Source organism: Vigna umbellata, chromosome 2 (genome assembly GCF_029865625.1).
Source record: "Vigna umbellata cultivar VRB3 chromosome 2, Vumbellata_1.0, whole genome shotgun sequence".
Lineage (NCBI taxonomy): Eukaryota > Viridiplantae > Streptophyta > Magnoliopsida > Fabales > Fabaceae > Vigna > Vigna umbellata.
The window spans coordinates 51,871,710-51,894,294 of NC_142166.1; the positions used below are offsets into that span (position 1 = coordinate 51,871,710).

Below are 22,585 nucleotides of genomic sequence, written 5' to 3' on the forward strand. Positions count from 1 at the left end.
ATAAAATCGTAATAATAACATTATCAAATAGTTTTTCATAAGCAAATATAAAAAATAAGAAAGAAAATGTAAAAATTAAAATTACTTTTTATATGCAAGAGCTCATTTATTTATGGTTTTTTGTCTCTCTCTTTTCTTTTTTAGTTTTGATTTTTAACTTGTATATATCTTATAAAAAAAATTATGGAAAAATTCACTTAAGAAATCCAAATTTTGGAAATTGAAATTAGTTTAGGTATGAATTAATTTGTAAATTAAACTTTTAAAATCTTTTATATTCTTAATTTATACTTAAGCTGATTTTGACTTCATTCCAGTTTGTGTAATTTTATAAAGTTTCACAAATGTGTTTAATTAAATTTACTCGATTTATTAATATAAAAATAATGACACTATTATTTTGACACATAAGAAAAATATAGACACATTTTACCTCCATTATTTTATTCTTAAATATAAAATCAATTTTTTAATGATGAAAATAATGAGTTATGTGCAAACAATAGATAAAAAAAAAACATTTTTCTAAAAATAAAACAATGTAGATATATTGTTTCACTGAAAACATAGTAACTAAGAACATTATTTTTATATTACAGCAGACAACTAAGGTCTGAAAAATTACTCCTTTCTTCTTTGACAGACACACACCAATCAAACAGACATTAATCGACAGACTTCATGGTGTGACTAATTAATCTGTTGGATGTAATCCAGAAACAGTATGGTTTAAAGTTTAAAGTTTGTAGATTGGAAATTGAAGAAGTAAATGGAAGGAAGATGAAGGAACCGGCGACAAGAGAGAAAATTAGGCAACCCCATTAGCTATTGTCGCAGTTTTGGAGTAGTAAGATGACGACGACGTTTCAAAGAGAGGGTAGAGGTTCCACGCGTTCACCTATACATGCGGGACAGCGCTGTCTAAGCTCATGTGAATGCCCTCTATATAAACCACTCCTCCTGCATAATTTCACTACCACCAGTGCTCTCATGGCTACTCAAGTATAGACTGCATTCACGTAGCACAGCAGATACAGTGAAGATGGACGAGGGCAAAGCAGCAGCTCAGAAATCTGTTCAGACTTTTGATCCTCAAAAGGCCCCCAAAAGGAACAAGTTTGCTTTCGCTTGTGCCATATTGGCTTCCATGACTTCCATATTACTTGGCTATGGTGAGTGAGTGTTAATAATAAGAACAACTGTACGTAGACATGGCATGCATGAGTAAAAATAACGTTTTTTTTTTGCTCTTCTGAACTAAGTACTATATATATTGCATGTGTATTTGACGATGACGACGATGATGTGTGAGTTTGGTACAGACGTTGGGGTGATGAGTGGAGCGGTGATATATATAAAGAGGGACCTGAAACTGACGGACGTGCAAATCGAGATCGTGGTAGGAATCATCAACCTTTACTCTCTGATTGGTTCGTGTCTCGCCGGGAGAACCTCGGACTGGATCGGTCGGCGTTACACGATCGTCGTGGCCGGAGGCATCTTCTTCGCCGGAGCCATCCTGATGGGATTCTCTCCAAACTATCCCTTTTTGATGTTCGCGCGGTTTGTGGCGGGCGTGGGCATCGGTTATGCTCTGATGATTGCTCCGGTCTACACGGCGGAAGTGTCCCCTCCTTCGTGTCGTGGTTTTCTGACCTCCTTCCCCGAGGTAGTGGAGATATAAATTTGAAAGATGATTTATTATGAGAGAATAATAATAGTAATGATAACTGATACGGTTGATATTGATGAAGGTATTCGTGAATGGAGGGATATTACTGGGATACATATCAAACTACTGCTTTTCGAAGCTGCCACTTCACCTGGGATGGAGGATGATGCTGGGAGTGGGGGCGGTGCCTTCGGTGATCCTGGCGGTGGGAGTGTTAGCCATGCCGGAGTCACCACGCTGGCTGGTCATGAGAGGTAGGCTCGGCGAAGCCACAAAAGTTCTCAACAAAATCTCCGACTCTCCCCAAGAGGCTCAGCTCAGGCTAGCAGATATCAAAGCCGCGGCTGGGATCCCGGAGGACTGCAACGACGACGTCGTTCAAGTGACCAACCAGAATAGCGGCGGTGAGGGTGTATGGAAAGAGCTAATCCTTTACCCCACACCCGCGGTGCGTCACATCCTCATCTCCGCTCTGGGCCTCCACTTCTTCCAACAGGCTTCCGGCATAGACGCCGTGGTGCTGTACAGCCCCGAGATTTTCAAAAAGGCTGGCCTGGAATCCGACGCCGAGCAGCTTCTGGCGACCGTGGCCGTTGGATTCGCCAAGACCGTTTTCATCTTGGTGGCTACGTTTTTGTTGGATCGGGTCGGGCGTCGGCCCTTGTTATTGACCAGCGTTGGCGGCATGGTCTTCTCGCTTCTCACGCTGGGCGTAAGCCTCACCATCATTGATCGCTCACGCGCCGTGATCAAATGGGCCATTGGCCTGAGCATAGGTATGGTTTTGTCCTACGTGTCGACGTTCTCCGTTGGGGCGGGTCCCATAACGTGGGTGTACAGCTCGGAGATCTTCCCGTTGAGGCTACGCGCCCAGGGTGCGGCTATGGGAGTTGTGGTGAATAGGGTGACGAGTGGAGTTATCTCAATGACGTTCTTGTCCCTGTCTGATAAGATCACTATTGGTGGGGCCTTCTTCATCTTCGGGGGAATCGCGATGTGTGGATGGATCTTTTTCTTTACCATGCTCCCCGAAACACAGGGCAAGACCCTTGAGGAAACGGAAGGGTCTTTTGGTAAATTCTTGTCATGGTCCAAAAGCAATGGTAATAAGGACAGTGAGAACAATGCAGAGATACAATTGGCGAATTAGGAAGAGCAAGACATAATAATGGCGCTTTAATAGCTTTCAGTACTAATTGTCTACTTCAGATTATATTGGTTTGGTATTCTACAACGTAGTATTATCGTACTTCTCTTTATGAAAGTATGGTAACATTTCAACATTCGAACCAAAGCTACGCTTTTAAAATACTAATATTTGTAATGTAACATTTCCTTTTCCCCTCGATATTGTTTGAACATTCGATCGAATTTTATTACCTCTCCATCGGCTTCTAAATCCGTTGCGTACTTTATTTCAATTACAAACACATTAAAAGAAAACAAAACTAATTCACTCACGATGATGACAAGTGTTCCTAGTGATTCTAACCACATCAAAAGTGACCATCAAATACGAGTAATATTTCTTTCATTTAATTCCATTCTCTATTAATGTTCATAAATGATCTGCAGTCCCATCGTTCAAGTTTATTCCCTTCAATCTAAATTGACTTTAGATGATGATAATAATCAACAATAATTTTAAACTGCTAATAAAAGGCCCTTAACAATTCTAAGTCAATTTAGACTCAAGATACAAAGTCATATCGATTTTAAAAACTAAGATATAAAGTGAATTTGAAATTAAGTGATAAAATTTAATTATTTACTAGTAATGAGACAAAATTGAATATAATTAATAAACAACGAGGAAAAAAGAATAATTAAACCTTATTAATAAAATAAAGATTAATTTACTCTCATTATTAAAGTAGTCAATGTCTGGTAAAACATATAGTGCATTCAATATTTATCATAAACTCAATCTGGTAAAGAAGGTAACGGGAGAGCTTGTACGAATGACCTCAATGAATTGTATTTACCATTAATAAATAAGATTACAAAGCTGTATTTTTACACTATGAGGAACCCTCAAAAAAATATTACAGAACTTGTGAATATTCATCGCACTTTACTACAATTCCCTCAATACCTACTATAACCGTGAAAATTCCTCAAAAAGAAAAAAAGTAAAGCATATAACAACAATGAAGGTAAAACTACAAGCAACCATGTACATTTTAGGTAAGGTCTATAGTATCTCACTTTTCGATGCCTTGCTGCAGATATTGTATCAAGTCATAGCCAGCAGTGGTCCACTTATTGTAAGCATCTTTACAAACATGGGTCATGAAATTGGCTGCTTCACGCTCACTCATCTCCGGATGAAATCTCTTCCGAAGATTGCCAATAGGATCACCCCTGCTGAAGCAAGGCAACCCGCTGTCTAGCATTAAAGCTACAGTGGTGATGATCCCATCCATACGTCGACGGGCAGCAAGGTACCCCTTCACACACAAACTAGATGTACACGAAACAGTGTAAGAACGCTTAGTTTTCTATATACATGACTTGCAGGGAAAAAAAAAGTAAGTTCGGAATGCCATTACTACCTTAAAAATTGGCTCCATGTATCACTCTTCATAACACCAGATGGATCTAGTAATTGTGTCATCTCATGGCTCAGCTTAAAATGAGCACTTTCGAAACGCATATTCCCACCCGGAGAAGTTTCAAGGATGAAACCGAAATCAATATGAACTAGCCTTCCAACACTGCATCAGCATTCATATTAGTCATTCTATTTATGGGACAAAAAGGCAGAAGGGGCAGGGGGGCAAACAATGAAGATGTTCTAATACTTCAGAGGCATCTAAAGCTAAATTCAGATCCACTAGAAATTATAACTGACTTTGCTGACACAGTAATAGAAGAAAGACAGAGATCATACTTATCAAAGAGAAGGTTGCCATTGTGTCTATCCTTTGGTTGAAGCAAAAGACTAGCAACAGCATAACCAGCACTGCTAATGATGAAGTTCTGGCGGGCAGCCTCAAAACTGGCAGATCCTACAGGTCCAAAGTCTTGTTGAAATATCTCAAACAAACCTCCATCAGTCGTTTCCCCCATCTGACTTCTACTACGTGAATTTGGCACAACCTGGAAAAGTAAAAAAGAAAAAAAATTACAATCCACAAAACAATTAGGACCAAAATATTTTGAAGAGATACAAGGCTAAAATACAAGTTAAAAATTTACATCAAATAATAATAAGAGAACTTTTTAACCTAAATGACTTTCAGTATAGTTAGCTAAACACTTATATTATTTGTTAGTTTAACAAAACATAAAATAATAATATTATTGTCCATAGTACAACAAAATTAGTATCATAGGCCATCATACGCGTGTTGCAGGAGTACCCAACAAAATCAACCAAAATTGTTTGCCTATCAAAACAGTGTGTACGAGCTTGATAAAAAAAAACTTCACATGTAATTCAACTTGTTTGTGTCCAAGGATCGTAAAACTTGTGTTTAACATGATAATTTGACAACCATGCCAGTTCCACGTCCTAGACTGAGAATCCAATTGCCCAAAAGTACACTTCCAAGGACTACCATAAGTTAGCAGTTGTCACTGCACTGGCATTCTCCATTCTGATCAAGAAAACACTTAGACTGATGAACCAAAGAATTCTCACATTGTTGTAGCATAACGATAGCGCACTCACCTCTATTATACCTCTCTCAGGACCAGTTGGCAGAACACCATAAGGATATAAGTAAAGATTAATTCCAACAGCTTCAAATATATCACTAAGTAGTGATATTACTTGAAGGGCGAGAACATCTTGTCTACAGTCATCTCCGACCTTCAATGCAATAAAATAGTCAGCCCAAGAACCACAAAACACTCAAATTAAACTTAATTGACAAGAAGCAAGAAAACAATCACGCGTTGCAAAAAAATTGGTTTATCCAAATACTAACCATACTCCAAACATGTTGCTAACTACTATTTATTTTGCTCATATTTCATATGAAACTATCTCAGCATCTACCAACCCAGTCCTAAAAAAAAGGAAAAAATCTATAGCGTACTTTAAGAAAATATACATGTATAGCTAGGGTATACATGAGCCATACTAAGAGTATAGTTTGAAAAGGGCTAATTTTCCAAGTCATACAGCGGAATGTTCTGCAGTTTTGTTAACAGGATAACAACTAAAAATCTTGAAATGAGCCTACAAAGGATATCATGAATAAAACCCAGCTAACCTTGAAAATGCAAGCTTGTGGCTTTTCATCACTTCTGTCCCCATCTCGATCTACTACATTAAAAGTAATCATGATTGGGACTTTTGCAGCTGATTGTAAGGGAATACCACTATCCACTCGAATTCCCGTAACAAGTTTGTTAGGAGCTGTTGGGAGATAAAGGTCCTCGCCATCCAGTTCAATTTTCTCCAACTCCCTAGCAGATGGTAAAAATAAACACTAGCTTCCACCAAAAAAACATTGAAAAATTAACTTAATTCACAATTAAAATATGCCTTCAGACATTTGCCCAGTACCTCCGAATACCAGCTCGGCGTTCTTCTTTAGGGAGTGGAAATAGTACACCAGAGATGGATGTAACTTTGTCAAAGAAATCAAACTCTCTTTTAAATATGTCAAGTGCCTTTCCCCTAAAACCGTCAATTATGCGCTGCCTTACAGCTGGCAGCAGTTCTAGAAATGAACCATTCTGAAATAGAAACAGAAACAAACGTATAAAGCATGATTTAAAAAACAAAAAATCCCGCAGATTCTATGCTAAAAATTATGAATTCACATCGAATATATTTAAATGTTAGCAATACATTTTCTTATATACTCTAATCTAAATTGTAAACTACAAAGTCATGGACAGGTTCATTAAGCTAGGCACGGACCGGAAGAAATTGTTATTTTTTGGACTTTCAATAAATTTCTGTTAATAATAAAAATGTGATTGAAAGAGTGTTATAGTGTTTGATGCTAATATTTCCCCACTATATTTCTCACGAAGTACTGAAAGTAGTGAAGCATATTTGAATGCCAAGTGCCAAAAATTACAGACAACACTAGGATGATGTCTCTGCAAATTGAGGAACTTAAGGTAATGTGAGCAACAGCCATGTTGATACTAACTCGAGATAGTGTTTTCTCATTGCATCTTATTGATTGACTGTCAGGACAACAAGCAATTAAACAACATAATTTGATTGCGGGCATACCGATCTGACAACTAAGAGACCAAATAGTCGATACGTAGAACCTCATCTTTAATTCTGAAGCCAAGAAATAGGTAAGGACTAATTGTTATAACCGTAAGTCTAAAACAAAAACTATATTTCCTCCTATTTATGCCTTAATCACCTGCTTTGGAGTCCAGGAATGCATCTCACTTTGATTATCAATATGACAACTTCTTGCTTCACTCTGTTGCTCTTCTCTTTCAATATCAAAAACAGAGGATACCTTTCACAGTGCTTGATCTGATGCCAGATAAGTTGTTGTGTTATAACTTATTCTGTGTCATAAATAGCTGTATTTTTTTCTGTATCTATTGTATCTTATCCCAAAGTAGGCTATAGGTACACTTCTTCTATCAAATCGATCACACACACTTACAAACTTGTCCCTAATTTCTATCCGCTTTTGACTAATTCAAACAACCTCCTTATTCACTATAATTCTCTTTGCTTTCTTTTTGCACTATTTCATTTTCCATCTCTCTATCCAAACAAAGGCTAAGGGTCACTTTGTTAGGCATACAAGAGAGGGGAAGCCAAACTTGACTTAGAGTCAATCAATATAAAAAAAACTCTTAACTAATTAACTACACAGCATATGAAGAAACATTCGTTTGGGCTTTAGCATACCTTCCCACTGTTTGGGTCTTTTCCTGTCTCAGGTACAGTCTCACCCTGCCAAAAATAAAATCAGTGTTATTAAACTAAACAAATAACTTGCAATGCACACGTTAACGATAAAAAAAAAGGAGGGGGGGGGGGGGGGGGGGGGACCACAGTCTGAAAGTAAGAAAAACATAATCACAAGTCATACCTGCAAATGCCAGATAAGAATATGGGCAAATATGTCACTTCTTTGCGCAGCTCTAAGCAAATAACCTTCAACTAATTTCTGCAAAAAATAAATTTACGCATTTGGTTACTGAGAAAAATCATTGAAAGTCATTACTGACCTTTTATTATTTACACCTTCCCCGTCAATTATTAGACATTGACTTCAGAAAATGTTAAATTCAAACAACATTAAAAAAAGGTTAGAAATTTTCATTTGTTAAATGTCTGAGCTGAAGATGTTTTCCTCAATGAGATTTTTCATGAAGTCAAGATATATATTAGAAGTGACTAAAAAAAGTAAAACAACAACGCATAATGAGATTCAACATGGAGAAAAATATTAGTTTTACTGACGTATTTTTGTTTTAGCTCCAATGCTATTTTGAAAAATCTAAAAGTGGTCACGACTGTAAAATTACAAGGCTTATTTAATGGTGAAAGAAAAGGTAAATTGGCTTTTATATGTCCATCATGCAACAGTAGGAAGAAAGCACACACAAAGGGAATAATTCATGAAAATAAATTTCAGTAGATATCTAACCCCTTCATCATGTCGCAAGGACTGCACCAGCTGTGGCATGAAAAAAGTTACTCGTTCAGGAGGATAGGATTCCAAAACCCTTAGAACATATGCCATAACCCGTGGGTGTCCCTTGTATGCCGGAGTAAGGAACTCTAGAGCTTGTGTAATAGAACAAGGAGCCCAATGAGGCAATTGTTGCAAGAGCACTGAATTATCATCAACTGCCTTTGGGGTGATAAAGAAAGGTAATGCTTCTGGTATGTTGCGGACATCCACTATATTTTCCTGTAAAGCAGAGACTGGTAATTAAATAGTCTTCGAAACATGACAAAAAATATAGCTCAGTTAAGGCTGATTATATTCCCTCCTTCAACACAAAGCATATTACTTTTGAACGATAACAATATAACTATGAATTTCTTAGTGGAATTTAAAATGTATGAAAATTCTGTTCAGGATACACAATTTAACAGCTGAGCAATGGATGTATGCGTTCACTTTGGGGGTGTTTGGTAGAGGGGATTATTGTAAGCTTCCCACCCTAATTAAAGTAGCTTCAATAACTCCTTTCTTGTTACTTCAGTAAAATGTTTCCCAGTGTTGAAATAATTAGTAAATTTATGTAATCATTACGTCTAAGGTAGGGGATTGAGTGTTAGATAACCTGTACCTAGTTCTCTGTCCAAGAAGTCTAGGACAATGCTTTTGGTGTCTCATCTCCCTATTGTATCAACCTTCAAATATATATGAATAGAGAACCATGAGAGGGGTTCTTTAACCCTGCTAAAAATATATTTCTCTGTTTTAATCTTAATACCTAGTTCTTGTAGTCACTCCATAAACTTTTTGGAGCACCAACTCAACTGCTTCCCTATCAACATGTAAAGCTTGTTGGTTGTTTCTTGTGAAGCTCATATTGGCGACAAGCCAGCCAGTGTTAAGTTCAACAAAAATAACATCTACCTATCAATACTGTCAAGCATAACCTGGGTCACCTTTCCCATTGCTGCAGCAGCTGCATAACTTGTATCCCTTGGCTCATCATTTTGCCTCCCTTTTTCTTTAATGAGTTGAAAATTTTTATAGTCCTTACAGCAGGTTCAACAGTTCCATTCTCAGGAATTTCATGTCCTTCTAATGGGTCCAAAATATTATACATTATTCATGACTTACCTCTTCCTGGATGGGGTATGTCACAAAAATAGGCCTACCAATTAATCCAAGGAAATTATATGGGTGAGAGTCCAAGTATCCTTGTGATGTGTCATTCGTTTATTTTCTTCATTGAATTGGGCTAAGACCACGAAGTCACTTGAAAGACCCACACTGGATTATTACTTCACTGCCCACCCTTCCCTGTGCTTTATTTATACATATCATTTCTTCAATGGGATGTGACATATAAGACTCCTCATGCAATTAGCTACTCATGATAATCTCTACCTACATTTTCTATCATAAACCCTGGGTAGAAAGTGGACTTTAAAACTAATCTAACCTCACCCAAAACTAATTTGTGAGGTAAGATTTGTATATTCACATTGAGGACTAAACATATCGAGCACGAAACTAGGTATTTGTAGGTTGTTTGATAATGGCCCAATAACTGATGGCACAAGGATAAGCTCTGATACCATCATTAGACAATGGACTTTAATTCTAACTTCACTTCAAAAATCAGCTTGTCAAATGACATTTACATCCACTTGTATATAATAATTTGATTTTATCTCTGGGCTTGGGCCCATCTCTTTATATTTTTTCTTTATAAATGCATGACCCTATGTGCTCAATACACATTAGGGATACATCCTATGTTTCTCTTTCTTTTATTTCAACAATCTCTAATTGATGTAAAATTTCCAACAACATTTTATTGTCTGACAAGACTCGAGAACATAGGCAACAGAAGTTGCTCAAAACATTTAAACGTTAATCTTAAACTTATTAAAAAAATTGCCACTTTGAAGAAACTAAGCATTAGGGCTTCCAGTTAATCTTTATCACTGAAAAAGAACATACCTGTACAAGCTGAGTAACTTCTGTTTTTATAAATGTATTGGAAGGGAACCTTGAGGCCAAAGATAAAGCAATCCTAGGATCCACAGAGAAGGCAGTCCTAGTATATTCTACCCATTTATCTGCACTAATCTTGGGTCGGGAACTACTTTCCCTGAAAATACATACCAGGTATTTGAAAGCTTAGGACAAGTAACACAAAACATATAATGAAATTCAAGTGATCAGAAACAGATAAATATATATTTATATACTTTGTGTTAGTTGGCTGTGCCCAGACGTCAAGCCTATCAGCCTCATACTGGCATAGCATTAAAAGTAGCTGCCTCCGCTTTTCTCTTCCTAAAGCATAGTTCTCCATTTGACCCCAAACAGGATGATAGAGATCACTCTAGCATAAATGTAGAAATTCAGATTAGGATATATTGAAGTCCATTTAAAAAATAAAACAACCTTCATAGACAAAGATAAAAAATTAAAAGGACACGATAACAATTTTAAGTTTGAAGGTAAAAAAATTAAAATTTCAAAGTCAACAGTGTAAGTTGATGATAATTTTAGTCATAAAAATATTACCGTATCAGTCAAAGAGTTCCCATTTTCTTGTCCATTTCCTTTTGACCCAACTTGAATGGTATCTCCTTTCATATTCGTGAGGTATTGAACAAATAAAGAAACAGACTGGGCTTCACACTGAGCAAAGTTTGCATAGTTTGTGTCATACCATTCAAGCTCAAAAGCAAACCAACCCAAAGCGGCCCTATAAAAGCACCAAATAGCATTTGCAATTAACCCAAAGAAAGGTGAACATGATGAATCCAATCTATCTCTGAAAGAAACTAATTGTTCCAGCAGAATAGCCCATGTAAATGTAAAGATGCATCATCTGAAAATGTTTATAAAAGCCTAATGACCTACTTTATTGTAGAGCTAACATGAAATGCTAGCTAGGCCTTTTGCAGTTATACCAGGCCCCGGACTCTCACACGTTCAGCTGATTAATCTACCAAAATTTCCAACTCAATGAAATAAATGACAGGTCTAGCATTATTAAGACACATTTTTATCAGTGGAACAGGATATAGTTTTGATTTTCAGTAGAAATGATAAAATAAAAAACTACAGAAGATACACTGAATCTCTTTGAACAGGGCAAAGCATTCAGCTTGAAAAAAAAAATTAAAGCACGCATTGCAAGCATTGTGTTAGGAATCTAGGTAAGAATCCTAACTTTCTAACTCACTCACACACCTCAGTAAAACTCACAACAAGAAATGGTAATGAATTGAACTATATTCACATCAAAAAATCAAGAATACAACTAGGAAAATCTAGGAGCTTAACCTCCTCCACCAGGGCTGAACCGGTCTACAAACTCAAAGGTAAAAACTGTCTACTTGTAACTACAAAAGAGGTCCTTTTTATAGACCTTTTCCCGCCCCCTTAACTGCTCAACAGTTAAGTACTCATCTTTATTTCTCAACTATCTTTCTCCTTTCATAAAGCCTCCAGGTCCTAACACATTGTTTATTGGTTAGAATTGAAAGATGAGGGATGATAATTAATGATATTTAAGTCACGAAAAACATTGGAATATTTGGCATACAAATTTCAGGGGATGGGGATAGAGACTGATTTGACTCAACAAGCGAAGTTAATCTACGTAACTTCACCAGTTCCATGTTCTAACTCATCCCAGCAAGTCCAGACAAACTTGACCATCTAAAAAGAGCAGGCCAAGTTGTGCAGTTTCCAGAAAATGTTTCAAGCCACCATGATTAGAGAATTAAAACAATGCAACAAGAGAGGAACTGAATAATGAATACAATTTATGATTACGACCTTTCATGAATTATGGTAAGAACTTACAAAGTACATGCTTCATGAAGAGAAGGGACAAATTGATGAATAAATAATAGCAAACAAAGAATATCGCCAGCACTACTAGCAGTTAGCACTTACAGAATTTGTATATTTGATAAACTAAACAGAAAAACTGAAGGATTTTATTATTACTGATTAGTGATGAATGGTACAACTTTATAGAAGAAACTCCAAGAAGTGTCTTGATGAAGCTAGCTATAGTGCTGACTGCGGGTTGACTTGATGCTGACAAGACTACAACTAACTTGTAACAAAGTCCTAACTGACTGACAGTAGGTTACAGAATGAAAAAATCACCTATTGCAAGCTTTACAACAGTACTTTAAGCATTAAAGGCATGCAATCTAACACGCACATATAAAGAAAATGAAAATTTTAGGAGAAATTCACCAAGAATGCCAAACAAAAAACTGTCACTTGTGTTCACCTATAAATCCGATCTTCCAACAACTGAAGCCCCAGATGAAATTTTTGCAAATTTCCCTGAAACTGGCAAGAGCAGTACTTGAGCCCTAGAAGCATCAGAGTGAAAAAAGTGCCAGTGGCTGCAGGATGGTGTGAAAAATTCCAGGGAAGCTTCGTTGTCCCCTGCAGCAACCTACCAAGGAGCAGGAGTTGCTCCACGCTTTGGTGTCGAACTACCTACATGATCCAGGATAAGAAATGATTCAGGGAAGTAATGCAAATAATGGAAATATTTTAAGGTTGAAACTAGATTCAGCATTTTACAACATAAGGGGACAATGCCTCCCTCAATCACGATGTGTATCTATATACTGAATGCTTTAGAAAAAAAATGTTACCAATTAGTACAATAAAAACACTATAAACTAACATTTGGTGGCAATTTAACTCGAAAAAATATACAAGATCCACTAGTCACGAATTAAGTATCAATCTTTAAATAAAGGGTGGTTCATGAAATATGTTTCTTAATTCAATAACCCATATCAAAAAACTATAACATAATTGTTCACTATAAACCCAGTAGATTTATAGAGAAATCAAAGATTTCACATTTAAATATGGCAATTTAAATATAGCACCAAACAACAGAATTTCCAATTTAAATGAGTAACTTCAACTGATAATTTATTGACTACTAATGTATTAACAATCACAATGCAAACAGTGATTTAAATTCCTGTCTTAGGTTCCTCAAACTAAATAACTTACCCAATAGTTAGTTGTGAATTTCTTTTGCGTGCCATACAAAAATGAAAACATACTATGGGCACTTAGGATCAAAACAAACAGTTACACAAAACAATTTAGATAGAGTGGAAAAATGAGAAAATGCATGTTAATAAATAGAGGAACCTCGAAGCAATCAATGCCTAACCTCAAAACGATCAATAAGAAATCCAAGCCATAGTCGATGAGCAATTATTTGCTCAACAGGATTAATGTCAGGCTGCAATTCAGGTTCCCCAGGTGAAAGGTGAGGCCTGAGTTTTGCAGCAGGTCCAGAAAACCTTGCTTCAGAGGCAAAAAGACCCCTCTTGGTGTCAAGTGTCCATAACCATGCATCAACAAGCTCGGCAAGAACGAGAGCTCCAAGCTCTGGTGCAGCAGAAACCAACCATGTCCATATGAAAACACCAGTTTCCATTGCATCATGGGTAGAAATGTAAGCAGGACACCAGCAAAGAAGACGAAGAAGTTGCGAGAAGCCCTCCATGTTTGATTTGGATCCAGAACTCTTGTCCATAAGAAAAAACATAACTCAGATAAAGGTATGGCATATAGATTCCCTGAGTTCTAACATCTAGTATAACCAACTAAAATACTAGCAAGAAATGTATACCAAATGTGACAAGAGCAGCACAGTAGCCTGAGAGCAAGTATCACGAAATTCAGATCTGACCACTTCCCCACCTTTCTCTGCTACGTTGACAAACTGCTGAAGCAAACGCACAAACTTATTAAGCAACATTCCATTAAAAGAGTCATCCTCAGCTTGTGGGTGCTGAGGAAAAGCTCCCGATATAATTCTCTGAAGTCCAGCTCCAAGTCCAAGACCACCAGGAGGTGCAGTACCGGACTGAAATCCACCAATGCTGTTATACAACCTTCTCATTCCAGCAATTTCTCCAGCATGGTTGCACTTAACTGTTGCTGCAGCTTGGTTACACTTACCAGAACTGATAACATCTAAGTTAAAAGACTCAGATACTTTTAAGTTTGCCCCAGAAGCTGCAGCTGCTGCGGCCATTACCGCAGGAATATTTGCTGTTTGTATTGGCCATTCATTTTTCCCAGTGCCAATTTTTATCTCAGATAAAAGTAAAACAACATCAATTGTGGGCTGTGCTCTTTGCCAAGTATTTGCTTTACAAAGTTTATCCTGATGTGAAATACATACACACATAGTGCAGAGAGAAACTTGTGAGGACTTCATAAAAATAAAGACATAATTACACTGTCACCAATATACACACACACACACACACATATTAGAAAGTAAGTAATAATCAAAATGAAAGGGATTTAGGCACAATAAAATACACGCAACCACCACACTTTTGGACCAGTTCCGAATGGAAGTTAAGTACAATCAGATTTAAGTACAACCAGTAGAGAGCAAATCAAAGGAATTTCAACAGAAGGCACAGAAGCATAAAATCAAACCTTAAATTTTCTAATAAGTTACTTTTTTGTGCAGAGAATGACTATAAACCCAAGCAAAAGATCATCAAGCATTTGACACTGGCATAAAAAACGGATTTGAATTATAATTTTCAAATAAGCTTACAATTATGGTCTTATAGGAAACAGCATATCACAGCATGCCCTCCATATTGTGGAGAATATGATTGTGATGATGATGACAAGGTAACTACAAAAACTTAAAATATTGGTTTTCAACAATGAAACAGATAAGCCCAACCTGAAGAAGGCCCTGGCTAGTGCATGGAGCACTTGAAAGTGATTTAATTATCCAATCTCGAACAATTCTCTGATACAAGGTACGGACTGTGGCTGTCCAAGCAGGATCATTGATGATGGTAGTAGAAGAGTCGTCACTAAATGAAAATAGCATAGAGTCTATGCAGGAAGTATACCATAACACCTGCAAATATACCATTAATCTTAAATATATTCCAGATGTCAAGAAAGAAAATTGAGAAGGGAAGTAACTAAATATACTGTAACCATAATCAAAACAGATACTGTTGAAAATTTACCTGTGGAAACTTGTCTCTCAGTTGAGTCAACAAGTTCTCTGCAATATCTCGTATATGATCCTCCCTCTGGGACAGACTCTTTACTAGAAAACAGGTATGCATTGTAAGAACTGAATCCCGGGTCTCAGCATCATGCCCTATTTCAGACAATCGTTCTTCCTGAAGCCAGACCAATCAGTTGTGTCCATAATCCATATGGTCAAAGACACAGAAAACAACACAAAAATCAGTCTTTAACCCCAGAAAACATAAACACAACATAAATGAAAGAACCTGTACATAATCACAAATGTACACCTAATCTACACTGTAGTGTAATAATTCATAATCACTAAACTGGGCATGAACCCGTTGAATTTGTCAATACAATTATTCAACTATAACAATCTTCTAGTTTTCCTTAAGGAGTTCAATTTTGGACATAAAAAAAAAAAAAGCAAATGCAGATGTTAATTATTTAAAGAGTAAACACTGGCCTTTTGGGCTTCGAGTCCAATTCAACCCCATAAGACACGCTGGAGGTGATCACAATTAAGAGGGCTTTCCAACACATTCTCTCTCAATACCGAGGTTATAGACTGAAAGTGTGACAATGCAAGTGACCCTGATACCAACTTAGAAAATGACCCAAAGACTTAACTCAACTCCACAATTTTTCCGGTCATCCCTACATAGGTTGCCCTTACCAAGACACTAACAACCAATTCTAATATACACTGCAATTAAGCCAGGCTAGCGATGACCACAATTAAAGCCACATATTTCAATCCTCTTTTATCACCACTTCAGTTCTCCACAAGAAAGAATCAGGTGACATTTTAGATGCTTGTGGGACTGTTCTGAACAAACTTCTTGATGCCACTTAACAAAGAATTATGAAGTTGCATTCATAAATATAAAACAATTGGTGCAGCAAAAGTTACTTGCTTCAAACAAAAAACAGAGAATATTATAGACTTGTTATACACACTTGGCCATTTTTCATACCACCTTAAATATTTGATATGAATAGTAAGCAATTGCTAGATCAATTTAGACAGTAGCTGCTTATCACTAAGTAAATATGTCCAAGCTTCATGGGTTGAGGTTTACAGGCCTCAGGATGAGTACACAAAACGGGAAGTATTAGCAATAAATGAGGTCCAAACTTTAAACAAATGCCTACCAGCCACAACACAGCTGTTTCAAAAGCCCTGTGGACAATTGCTGTTAAACACTGAAAGACAGCTGGCATTAAATTTGGAGTCTTGAGATATTCAAACACACAAGTAAAGGCACTTCTTGCAGCATCAATAGCGGTGCCACCATTTAGGATTCCACCATTGCTGATGAAGCGGATGATCTCAAGAAAAGCTACGGCAAGAAGGTAAGTCGCCTTCACTCCTGCAAAACAAATAAACATAAGTAATGCACCACAGTAGTCAGGATAGAGTGAAACTTGTACCAAAATTAATATATTATATGAAATTGATCACAAAACATGTCTTAGAAGAAATAATAATTAACTTTGATGTTTGCTAGTGTCACATGGCGATACACAAGTCGTATGGAAAATGCCAGTCTAAGGCATGACAACACGTTCGAAAACTGTATGCGGCACCTCTCTAAAAAGTTGAAGGTGTTCACAATTCCTATACTAAGAATTAATGAATTATAAAGCAAGTGCAATCCACCTGAGATTGTGGTCATTGCTGTGACATCAACTCTCCCTCCTAAAGCTGCAGAAAGAGCAGCTCGTTGGGAAAGAGCAGCTTTCTCATTGCCACTGCCTTGACGGCTACCTGGGTTGTGCAAAGCATTTAATTCTAACTCGTCCTCAAGCCATTTCACTGAGCTAACAACCTGGGCAGAAACAGCATGATACAATATTAAAAGTTCAGTCCAGTAAAAAGAAAATTTAATTTTGGGCTGAAAGAGAAAGTCAATGAATTCATAATAACTTAAAGAAGTATGGGAAGAAAAAGTAAACGGTACTGCACTCTTTGATAATGATGAAACACATAACAAGGCAAAGCAACAAATTTCCCAATGATATAATATAAAAACTATAAACATACACAGCAAAAATGTATCAATGGAGTTGTTTACCAAAAAACTTGAAGACCTTCAAGGATCAACTTACAAGTGGAGGAGTCCCCTGAGAAATTCGTTGAACAGCAGAAGACCACTCCACATTCCACATATATGGTCCATTTACAGCTTGAAGGGAAATGGCACCGGTGCTTCCGACACTGTTCAGTGTGGTAGAAACTGACTTTGTAGTCACTGGAGTCTTCTGTATTGGTGGTGCTAGGCCAAAAAGAGCAATATAGAACCATAGGTTGCGAAATAGTTTTAAAAGTGATGGCTCCGCATTTAAAGTAGGATCAAAATCAGAACAAATCGCAGCAACTGCAGGCAGCAGTGGACCCAGGAAATCTGCTCCACTCCTGCAGGGAGTGAGCATCAGATGTGAAATCTTCAGAAAGCATAATTCATCATGTAAATAAAATTTAATTTAAACCTATCCAAATCTTAAACTATTAAACATTATTAGAACATTGTAATGTCAAGTGCTTAGCAGAGTAAAACAGGTATACCTTCCACTTTTAGCCTCTGCAGCTAAACCAACATCTGAGCATAAGGAGAGCAGTCGATGACGAAAATCTGAGCGCAGTCTATCACCAGTAAGACCACTAGCAATAACAAGAAATCCTGCAGGTAGAGTCTAAAATGTAATTCAACTAGTGAGAATCCATTTGACAATATACAACAAACAAACCAAGTCTAATGTATTATTGAAATTTTTAGATACACTACATACCTCAACTCGCTCAGTCGTTGCTTCAGCAGCCTCTGTTTTGCTTTCAGCTGATCCTACATTTGAAAGTTTGTTCAAGTAACTTCTAGTCATCAAAACCACTGTCTCACGGTAAGATTTGTCAAAACCTAAACTGGCCATTCGAGACACAGCGTCAAGAAGCTGTATGGATCACAATACAAAAATGTAAGATTCATGATACAAGATAAGAAGCCAAAAGATTGACAGATAAATGAACAAAGGGGAGGTTATATCAATTTCAAAATACATGCTCTGAAGGCAAAGTTCCATACTCGGAGTCTCAACAAACTAGGCGTTGAAGCATCACCCTCTTCTAGACTTTCAATAAAAAGAGGTAATATCACATCTACAAGCTCAGATTTGTTGACTGCAACACTGAGCTCAGCGAACAGCCGTATAACATTAAGCTGTACAAAAGGTACTGCAGGTTTCTCTTGGTTTTCCTAGTGGCAAAACAGGATTCTGTAAGCATTCAAATAATTTAACGCAAGACCAGAAACATTAAATTAACATGCTTAAATTAAAAGGATGTCAATAACTGAAGATCCCATTATGAAACAGGAAAAACATACTAACCATATGACTTGATAAAATTACAAATGCAACTGGAGATTGAGTGGATGCTGAATTTGTGAAATCCGTTAAACAATATTTGGGAATGTATGAAATACAAAATTAGCGTGTATCACGTCTGAATGTAAAGACATGATATACGTACAAAACCAAAACAAATAACACAGTAAAATGCTGACCCGACCAGATATTCATTTACTAGTATTTATCACCAGTTTATACATTATGGGCAGATGACCATTAGTAAGTTTACCTGCTCTTCATAATCATTCCGTTCACGTATGCTTGTCGCTAATCCCATTATGTATGTGTCTACAGGGGCTCGCTCCTTTTCCCAGCATGATTCAATAATCCGACAGCTGGCCTTTGTGACACTCTCAAACATGGTCCCCTGGTTGTTACTCCAGGTATCAGGCTGTGAAAAAAATATTTTGGAATTTTAAGGAAATATCAATTGGAATGTAACTAGAAAACAAATCATCAATGGATATGTAATATTGAAAAGTAACAAAGCATACCTGAGCGCAGACATTGAGAACAATTGGCTTTAGGCGAATGAGCAAAATGCGCAGCGGCTGTCCTCCTCGAGCAATAGCAATTTGTCCTACCCCTAGAAGCAATGAATCGAAGAGCTCTTCACACGATCTCAACTTACGCCATCCAGAGAGTAAGCATGCCTCAGCAGCATCTATTAAAATTGCAACTGCCTCATAAACCAACCTCTTAACAGACCTTGAATCAGAATCCAGTGCCGAGAGGCTCTTGATTTTCAGGTTCACTGCAGCTTTATAAACTGAAAGTTTCGTATTAATCCTCGCTTTTAAAAGTGACCCCTGCTCATGCCAATCCCTCTTCCTGATCTGAAAGAAAACACAAACACGAAATGGGCCTCATTCTTAAGATTAACCTAAATAGAAATGCAAGCAACACATTCTTGTAAACAGTTTCTACTGTTGGTTGAACTTTATTGGAACTCGTAAAATTGTGTCGGTCTCACTCCTTATTAATGTCTCATTCATAATGTCGTAATTTCCAACAGATGCTAACCTTCAGCAAAAATGTTTTAGAAAACCTGTTGCTAACATTCCTCTTAACCTGAATCCCAACTATCATCCACACGGTGAGGAAAGAAAGATACACGCTAATTCACATAATCACAATAAATAAAGTGACTAAAGAGGGAATTATAGAAACATATTTTTACCTTCAGAAAAACAGACAAGGACTGTATCTGCTTCTTCCCAATTAACCTAACCTGCTCCAAAAGTCCGGACTCAATGTGGACATTTTCCAGCACGTGAGCAATCAAGTTAAAAGCTGTCTCCTGCCTCTCCAAGAACTCCACAGACTCTTCCTCGAAGGAAATAACTTGCTGGGTAGACGAGATTGGTCCAAGATTACCATCATTTAAACCCAAATTCAAAGCCAATAGATCAGCACTGGACCTGTAAACATGGTGGGGGCCGTTCACCACTCCTCTCGAGGATGCCGTACTACCATCTTCAGCAGGCTTAGAAGCCACACTGCTCGAGGAACCCGAAGTATTCTCATTCCCGGGACTGTCATTGTAATTGGTCAGGGGTTGGTGGTTTACACTGATGGGCGAGCTCTGAGACGATGAATTTTCCGCAATGAGCAGTTCCCTCGGAGTGCATGCAACAGAAATAGTATGCGAGGAGAATTGATCGATTAAACAAGTCACCAATCTGTTGGCATCGGACGACGAAATTGGGATATAGTTCTGCGACACACCGGCCAAGAAAGCCCTAGCAATGCTGGAGCGAGGTTCGCCGATCGCGGAAATGATTACTTCGCCGGCGAAGGCAGTGAGCTCCTCGGCAAAATCCAGCGACGCTTGCGCGGCCTTGGAGACGTAGCCGGTGAAATCGACGAAAAAAGAGGTCACGGAATCGGCGTTGAAAGGGTGCGGCCAGAAGGACTGAGTGAAGGAATTGGGAACGGAGCGTAGAAACTCGACGACGACGGACTTTGGGCGCAGATCGGCAGAATCGGGGCACTTGGAGAGGAAGCGCGAAACGGCGAGGACGGCATTGAGCTGAGAGCGCGAAACCCTAGGAGATCCCGCCGTTAGGTACTCCGGCGGAGGACATTTACCGCATATCCAAGAAAGCTTGTCGGAGAATTGCGACGGATTCTTCGCAATGAGGTCGCATAACTCGATTAACGCCTCCATCAGATTTGCAGGGAAAATAAATTCAAACGGAGAACGCAGGGAATTGATCCCGACGCGAGAGGTGACGCATTCAAATCTTTTTCTCTCACTGCTAACCACGCAGCAACATTGTTGCTGTTCTTCTGGTCATGCCATATGCTTTCTTTCTCTTTTAATTCCTTTCTCGTTTTTCTTTTCATTTCGCTTTTGGCGTTGTCTAGGATTAGAATTAAAATTAAGTTTAGAAAATTCAGATTGGAGTGAGAATAGGATAAAATATGTTTTTTCTCCTTATAAAATTAAAATGTTTACATTTTTTTTTCTTAATTTTTCTTTTGTTTCAGCTTTTCTATTGTTCTTATATTGACGTAATTTGACTCATAAAATAAATTACAAATGTCCCTTTTCCTTTGTTTTAAGTTCAGGTTTTTATTTTAAATTCTATCCATTATGTAAATTTAAATAAATGATTGATTTTGTTATTTAGCAAACATGTTAAATAAAATATATAATAATAAAAAAAACTTATTTTGAAATTTACAAGAGTAACGAATTATCTGACAAAATTTAATAACCTTTTTTATAAATAACTTAGAAGAAATATAACTGTGAGTTCAAGTCTTATATTAGATAAATATGAGAAAGTAAAACATTATATAAAGATGAAAAATTTATTAATTTGTTGTTTTCAAGTTTCGAATAAAAAATAATGTTAATATTTTATGTGATTGAACTTATATTCCATTAATATTGTATCTCTTCGATAAACTTTCTTCTCGTATCCAGTATAATCATGTTATATTATTGAGGTATTTATGTAAGTTAAGAATATTGTTTATCTTATCGAAAAGGATGATGATACTTTTGACAACATTTTTTTCACAATATTTTGACATTGTTATTATGTGATTGGTCTAAAATTATTCCACAATCAATAATAATAATCATAAATACTAACAAAGATCAATCACAAAATGACACATGAACGATATTAAAATGTTGTCAAAATCTCAAAAGTATAATTATCCAATTGAAAATGAGTCCAGTTAGTAGGTTATAACTCTCATTCTCCTTTGTTTCAGATATTGTTATGTGCAAAAATGCAAAAGCTCAATTATAGTACTGGTGTTGCAGAATAAGGACAATCCAGGGAGGGAAGAGATCTAGCAGATGCTGCTCAGATTGGAACTTAATTTGTTGGTTTTTAAATTGCATTGTGTGTGAGGTGCTTGATGTGTTTGATCGAAAAGGACAAATAGGTATTTTTTGAAATCTTCTCCATGAATATTGTTCATGCAATTTTTTGATTGGTTAATGAGACTGTTCAGTCATGCATGCACTTAAAGTTGCAGTTAAGGGTTGTTAGAATAATGGATGTGGCAGAGTCAAAAGAACAAGAAAATGCAATTTTAAGGAAAAAGTATGGGGAACATGTTATCTTCTTTTAATGAATTTGTTTTCTTACTGAATAGAAAAATTGCAAGAAAAATAATATGTTTGGTACAGAGAGAAACACGACGAACGTTTTTAATGCCTCAGATAGAGTCATATTTATAAGCAGTGTTATTAAAAATGAATTAAAACCTGTGAGTTAATTTCATCTATGTGAATTTAAGTTGGGTTAGATTTAAAAATAATTTGAAGTATTTAAGTTGAGTTAGATTTAAAAATAATTTG

At 37.0% G+C, this 22,585-nt stretch overlaps 2 protein-coding genes across 2 annotated transcripts; one reads left to right on the forward strand and one right to left on the reverse strand.

Moving 5' to 3' along the window:
* Positions 1-653: 653 nt before the first annotated feature.
* On the forward strand, positions 654-3,057 carry LOC148204285 (polyol transporter 5-like). The gene is made up of 3 exons (XM_088107452.1): positions 654-1,172; positions 1,323-1,669; positions 1,755-3,057. Exons 1-3 carry the CDS (start codon positions 1,043-1,045, stop codon positions 2,820-2,822), a joined length of 1,545 nt encoding a protein of 514 aa, XP_087963578.1. The 5' UTR covers positions 654-1,042; the 3' UTR covers positions 2,823-3,057.
* A 577-nt stretch (positions 3,058-3,634) lies between these two features.
* On the reverse strand, positions 3,635-21,106 carry LOC148204286 (phosphatidylinositol 4-kinase alpha 1-like). Its single transcript, XM_088107451.1, has 26 exons — positions 19,940-21,106; positions 19,254-19,595; positions 18,989-19,150; positions 18,435-18,605; positions 18,145-18,303; positions 17,921-18,048; positions 17,464-17,770; positions 17,015-17,183; positions 16,507-16,724; positions 15,342-15,500; positions 15,044-15,226; positions 13,961-14,500; positions 13,496-13,855; positions 12,581-12,795; positions 10,846-11,029; positions 10,524-10,660; positions 10,273-10,423; positions 8,269-8,535; positions 7,708-7,785; positions 7,524-7,568; positions 6,192-6,364; positions 5,896-6,091; positions 5,349-5,489; positions 4,566-4,774; positions 4,228-4,389; positions 3,635-4,135 (listed from the first exon to the last, which is right to left on the reverse strand). Exons 1-26 carry the CDS (start codon positions 20,927-20,929, stop codon positions 3,877-3,879), a joined length of 6,105 nt encoding a protein of 2,034 aa, XP_087963577.1. The 5' UTR covers positions 20,930-21,106; the 3' UTR covers positions 3,635-3,876.
* Positions 21,107-22,585: the final 1,479 nt, after the last annotated feature.